Here is a 6,457-nt window from a genome sequence, read left to right on the forward strand (position 1 = left end):
CAATTCACCTTTGGAGACCACAGTCCTGAGTTTAGTGATATTTCTTCACAGACTTCATGTGTGACAGAGATCAAAACTGAAGCAGAGCAGCAGCTTTTACCGTGGCTGTCTAATGCAGGTCTCGATGCTCTCTGGAGCCAGAATTAAACTGCAGAAGACTGTTTGCCATCCATTAGAACAGATAGATCACAGGGTTTAATAGACATGATAGCGTCTGCATCCAGATGATAGGAATCATTCTAAAACTAAGAGGAGACTGGAAACCTCAACATTAAGCAGATAACAAGAATGTTTTCACATCGAACGGGCTGGACCGTCACGGTTCTTTGAAATCGGTGCATCAGGTCCTGCGAGCGAGGTTCTGCAGCTTAACAGGTTAAAACATCAGCCTGTAAACAGAAGGTCCTGGGTTCAAATCCCAGCAGTGCCTGCTGAGTCAGAAGAGCTGTGACTTTTAATTTATAAGTAAAGTTATGTTTACTCTAGTTGAAGTTAACCACAGTTGTGAGAACTCTCATGAGAGTGAGCCTGCGAGGAACTGCTGGGATTTGAACCCAGGACCTCTTGTTTACGAGACAGATGCTTTGACCCGCTAAGCCACAGAGCCTCCTCTCTGAAGTGTTTTCACCTCTGTGTCCTTACAGTTACTCTTACATGTGTGAAACAGATCCAGAGACAAACAGTCACAGGTGTGACAGCGCCCCCGGTGGTGGTTTCTTATGGGTGTAAACAGACGTGGTCACCGGCACAGAACAGCCAAAGAACTGGAAATACAAATTTGAGGAATGAAAAAGAAACAAATGTCATTGAGTTTAAACGCTTTACTGCGAGACTGAAGCTGAAGTACACGCTGACATTAATGCTCTACTTCAGCTGTGGAAAAGCAGCCGTCTAGCAAACAGAAGGTCCTGGGTTCGAATCCCAGCGGGGCCTGTTAAAGTCTCCACTGAAGTCTGAGCGTGGTAAAGAAACGCTGATTTGAAGGTTCAAGCACCTAAAGGTGGGCGTGGTTTACTTGGTGCTGTTGCTATCGAAGCTTTAAAAATGTTTCCCTGTGAATCTGTCGTACTTTATTAATTAACATTAATTTTATGTGTTTACGTCATGAACACTAGCTCTGAGCCTCGCTCACATTTGGCAGCTTGGACTAAACTTCAGTGAAACTGCAACAAACTTTGATTTGCTGCAGTTGTTTTGTTGCCAACATCATTAAACATGGCGGTGATTCTGGCCCACGGAGCGAGTCGTGTTCACGCCGTAGAGTGGGGGACTCGCACGGAGCTCTTCACGATCCTTTGAATAAAAACACTCAAGGTCGATGTTTTCCTTTGAAAATCTCTTTATTTTTTGCCTCGAAGCTTTCAGGATGATACAAACAAGTTGTTTGTGTTTCACTAATACCAAACCTCACAGGAAGTGACAGCGTATGTACAGATACCGATCGGTGAGCCGGCAGCGAACATTCAGGCCGCAGCAAAGCCCAAAAACAAAGCAAGTTTTCACAGGAACTAGTTTGTCGTCCTTCGAGAGACGAGCAGAATAAATTAACCGGTTGGCACCGCCTCTCTAAAGAGGCTCAACCTCTGCGTCACTCTAAAATATCTAAAATATCTAAACCAAAGTGCTCTAAAATGCAGCGAGCGCTAGCTAGGCGTCCAGCCCAACTACGATATGGCTTCTCGAGGTTAATGCGTACATTTATTTACAGGACACAGACGAAGAGCTGAAAGCGGCCGCGACGCTCACACAAAGTCATCCTATGCTGCTTCACGTTGCACAGTGCGGAAATACACAGAGTGTTACGGGATATGTGGGAGATAAATAGGAGTCGGCACCGCGGGATCAGAAACGAGAAAAGCCAGCAGCTGGAGGCGAAGCAGCGACTTCTCCGCAAGGCTGGAGATCCACGGCATCGCCGACCCAAATCCTGCCGCCTGGCGGTCACCTGCACGCGGCTCCCGGTCCAGGCTCAGGAAAAACCCACAAACGTTTTATTTACACTGAACCAAAATGGTTTCCTGAGCCTCAACCAGAGCTCAGAAGACCCGAGGGCTTTGTTCACCCTCCATCCACCCCGACCTCCTCCTCATGCAGCTCTTCATCCTAATCCAAAAGATCACGCTGTATCTAAATATGGAAAATGATTCCTGCAGCCGTCAGTGTGTTGATGTTGGAGATGAAGAGAAGAAGCTGAAGGATGGATTTTCAAACTGATCCTGACTCTTCAGGAATCAGAACGTCGCGACCGAGCCGAACAATTCAGAGCCGCAGTTCCTCTAAAGTGCCCCAAACAGGAGTCGTTCCCCAGAGCGCCGTCCATCTTTTAACTACGGGCTGTGGTCCTGATATGGACCAATCACAGCTCTACATCAGTGCTCTTTTAGCTGATGCCACAGACGCCCTCAGCCTCACGTCAGGAACTGCGAGGAGGCGAGGGGAGCAAACCTCAAACACGGACAGGAGGTCCGACAGGAGCAGCTCCCGCTGCAGGTTTTTGGACGCCGACTCCTCCCTGCTCCTCTCTGACTGCAACAGGACTACAATGAGTGAATGTTTTATTAACGAAGACCTGAAAGCTGCGACTGAGACCACAAGTTCACTTCTATACAAGCCGAAACCTGCTGGACATTAGACACAATGCAGGTTAAAACTCGGAATGAATTCAGGATTCAGGTTTTTCCAAACACGCCAGCTTAAACTGAGCGGACTTCTTGTGTCCAGAATACTTAAAAGCGTTTGTTTTCAGTCACATAAAGACTCCCACTGACCCGGGTTTCACGTTATGAGGTAAAAAGGTTCACAAAGGACTGATTTCTGTTCGGTACCTTTGAAATGTTCCCTCTGTGGCGTTGTACCTGCAGCTGAAACATGGCGTGGAGATGCTCGTTGTTTCCAGCTTGTACGAGGCTAATTCCTGGAGATAATCATCCAGAACGTTTTGTCTGATTCCAGTGTGGAAGCTGCCGTTTCATCTTTTTTTCCCCCACAGCCTCGAGTTTCCTCCACAGACGATGTCTGCGGTTCCAGCATTACGTGGCCAACAGTGACAGAAACGAGCCTCAGAGCCTTTCCCTGACGTTAGAGTTCAACATTGATCCTCTGCTGCCACCTGGAGGCCATCCCGTCACTCTCAGCCTGATGAGCAGCATCGCGCAAACACTGCAGCTTTACATAAAAAACCCAACTTCCTGTTCCTGAGCTTCAGACCTGCTGAGGTACAGAAGACAGAGTGCCAATATTCAAATCCACCTGAAGTCACAGTTTTTCTGTCTAAAAAATAAAGGTCAGCACTTATTTCAGGATTAAAAGAGGACCCACTGAACAGGATCAGAGGGAAACGTTAGGATTGTGTAGATTATTTATAATATTCTCAGAACCTGGATGTAAACAGAGCAGATTAGATCCCTCTGGTTGAACACATCCATCAGCGCTGTGATTCAGGACTAGTGTTCAGTTTTTGGCACGTCTCGTTTTACGTCACGGTAACAGAGACGCTCTGGGCTGTAATCTGAACTCTGAAAGTCTGAAACAACATTTCCACACAGCGTTGATCTCAGACGAGACCACGCTGTCACATTAACACGCTGACTGATGACGTGGGGACGGCGACCTCTACCAGTGAAGAACATGTTGGTGGACGCTAACAGCACTCTGGCGACCCCTGGTGGCTGAAAGAGGAAACTGCTACTGAACACATCAGCACGCTGCTCAGGATTTGATGAAGAAACAAACGTATCTTTAACAGAAAACTGTCAGGTGGTTCTTCCTGGACATCAACAACAAGAAAGGTTTACACAATAACTCTCAGCTCCTCCTCTCATACAGTCATGTGACCAGATCCACCTGTCACCTGTGTTTGGTCCACAGCACTTTACAAACGTGTTAAATGAGATTTACATGAAGAAGAACATCGTCCTCATGAAGATGAGGTGGATGGACTCCAGCACACACAGAAAACTATGGAAGCCCATTAGTGACAAAACCCACAGAGTGAAACCAGCTGCAAAACAAATCTGACTTTTCCAACAAGAGAAAAAACTTAAACATACTCGCACAAAAAAATGCTCGATTTTCCAAAATTTCTCTCTTAACATTTAGAATTAACTCATGTAAGATTGAACAGGCTCCAGGATTTATCCTCATATTTTTATTTAAAAGTTCACACTGAGATATTTAACTTGTGGTTTTTAAAGTTAAAGATTTTAAAGCAGTACAAACAACAAAACATCAAAAATCTGAATAAATAAGACACCTGGCTCCCTGCAGAGTGATCTCATGAAGTTTTATTTTGTTCACTCAGCAGATTTTGGTCACTAATGGTCTTCCGTACAGCCTGTTTTTTTCCAGCAGAAGTCGGAAAAACCAAAAACCCGTCTCCATCCAGCACGTTCAGGCTGCGTTTACACATCAACGCAGCACTACTGTGATTACTGTGCGCACACACACACACACACACACACACACGAGCTCACTCACACACACACGAGCTCACTCACACACACACACACACACGAGCTCACTCACACACACACACACACACACACACACACTCACACACACTCACACACACTCAGTGGAGTGCAGAGGAAGAGGAGGTTCGGCGTTCCTGTGTGGCCGCTCTCTTTGTTTGTTTGTTTGTTTGTTCGTTCATCTCTCGCTCTTTTGTCCCCTTTGCTCGGTTGCCATGGCAACAGTCCCACGCACTCTGTCCGTCACATACCGTCGACATGGCAACCCGCTCCCCCGTGGGTTAATGGGAGAAGCAGAGCGGCGGCGGAGAGGACTAAAATAAAAAGTTCCCGCTGCAGCTGGAAGCCGAGCGGTTACTCACGCCCCAACAGGAAGTAAAGCTTTTATTCTGAAAGTCTGCAGCTGTCCGTTCCTGCTGAGGCTGATGGGAAATAAAGGGACAGCTGAGCGATGAACCGTGTTAGTGTTTCCTGGACGACTCGCCCGTCGGGTTGCCCTCGGTCCTGACTGGGGTCTCCTCTCCCGCGGACCTCGAATGTCTCGGCCAATCAGGAGGCGACTGAGGTTTAACAGAAAAGGTTTAAAGGAAGATGTCAGCCTGCTACCCATGATGCTCCGCGTCCGTCTCCAGCTACATGACACTTACACGACGCCGTCCTCGCCCCGTTACGGCGCCTCTTCCTGTTTGCTGCTCTGTTTCTGCAGCTCCGCCCGCTGGCCGCTCCCGCCGCCGTTCTTTTTCTTGCTCGTCTCCCTGCTGCTGCCGCCGGCCTTGGAGGTCGAGGAGGACGTGACCTTCAGGCTCTTTGACGTCTTGGAGCCGCGGGTCTTTTCCTTGTTGGCGGTGTCCTGGGGCAGCGAGGGGCTGGAGTGCGCCCTCTGCAGGCCGCCGTCATCAAACAGCCGAGCCTCGAAGGCGGAAAGGTCCTCGTCGCCGCTCGCCAGCTTGGCCCGAAGGAGCATGGCGTACGTACCGTACCGGGTTTTCTGTAGTAGAGAAGAAGAAGGAGGAGGAGGAGATGTGAGCAACGAAAATGCCATTCTGGGTCTAACAAGGACCAATCAGGGAGCTTTTCAGAGTCTGACCTGATAAATCATTATTATTATTAATAACGGTGCTTCTCTGCGGTTTCCCAGCATCTCTGTCGTTACGTGACATCAGGGCGAAACCTTGTGTGTGAAGGCGGCAGTAAAACGGCGCTGTGTTCCTTCCTCTGAGAACACGGCGTGCTGGAGTGTGTGCAGCCTGTTCGACACCTGACAGACTGATGCAGCGACCGTCTGTGACGAAGACGAGCAGACGCGAGGCAGCAGGAGCCGATGGCAGTGACACGCCGGCCTCGGGGACATTTTACGGCTTCGTGTTCAGCCGGAGACAAAAAACCCGACACGAGACGAAGATGAAACGCCGCCACAAACAAAACACGACTCCGGTTATCGTCTGCTCCAATAAAATCTGGGTTTGGTTCCAAGGTACGGAGGACCAAAACCGCAAAAAATAAAATAAAATTAAAAAAAACAACAACAACAACAACCCCCCCCCCCCCCCACCCCACCCCACACACAAATAGGTGACTCGATCAAAAATCAAAAGTCAAAAACAAGAAGAAGGTAGTGAGTCAAATTAACTTGGATTTTGGCATCTCTGGTCCTCCATACATGGCCTGGAATATTTTTTCCTAACAAATCATTAATTAATTAATTAATTAATTTCTTTGTTTTAATTTAACTGCTAAAAAAAAGTTTGAAATAATATTTTTAATGAAATATTGTATTTCATTTAAATGCATTTGAAAAAATATTTTGTTATGGTTTAGTTTTGGCAGCTTCAGTACTGAGTATAAGTACTGTAATACTCCCAGCTGAGTGTTCCTGCGTGTGTTATTTTAACCTCCTCACCTCAAACTCCAGGTACTCCTGTCGGAGTTTCTGCTCCTCCAGCTCGCGACCTTTCACCTTTCGGTCCGGCGTGGAGGCGGTGAGGTCG

General features: G+C 47.7%; 1 protein-coding gene across 3 annotated transcripts in view; it reads right to left on the minus strand.

The window, feature by feature from the left end:
• Positions 1 to 1,321: 1,321 nt before the first annotated feature.
• Positions 1,322 to 6,457, minus strand: part of psda (pleckstrin and Sec7 domain containing a) — a 57,158-nt gene continuing 52,022 nt past the window's right edge. For 2 of the 3 annotated variants that reach the window (XM_019366491.2, XM_019366487.2), the window contains 2 exons: positions 6,370 to 6,457; positions 1,322 to 5,457 (listed from right to left, as the gene is read on the minus strand). The exon at positions 6,370 to 6,457 is cut by the window's right edge and continues 56 nt beyond it. In XM_019366491.2, coding sequence (XP_019222036.1) covers positions 5,137 to 5,457; positions 6,370 to 6,457 — 409 coding nt within the window. In that variant the 3' untranslated portion in view covers positions 1,322 to 5,136. The remainder of the gene's footprint in view (positions 5,458 to 6,369) is intronic. The other variant, XM_025897337.1, reaches the window with a different exon arrangement.

The sequence above is a fragment of the Oreochromis niloticus genome, linkage group LG13 (genome assembly GCF_001858045.2).
Source record: "Oreochromis niloticus isolate F11D_XX linkage group LG13, O_niloticus_UMD_NMBU, whole genome shotgun sequence".
Lineage (NCBI taxonomy): Eukaryota > Metazoa > Chordata > Actinopteri > Cichliformes > Cichlidae > Oreochromis > Oreochromis niloticus.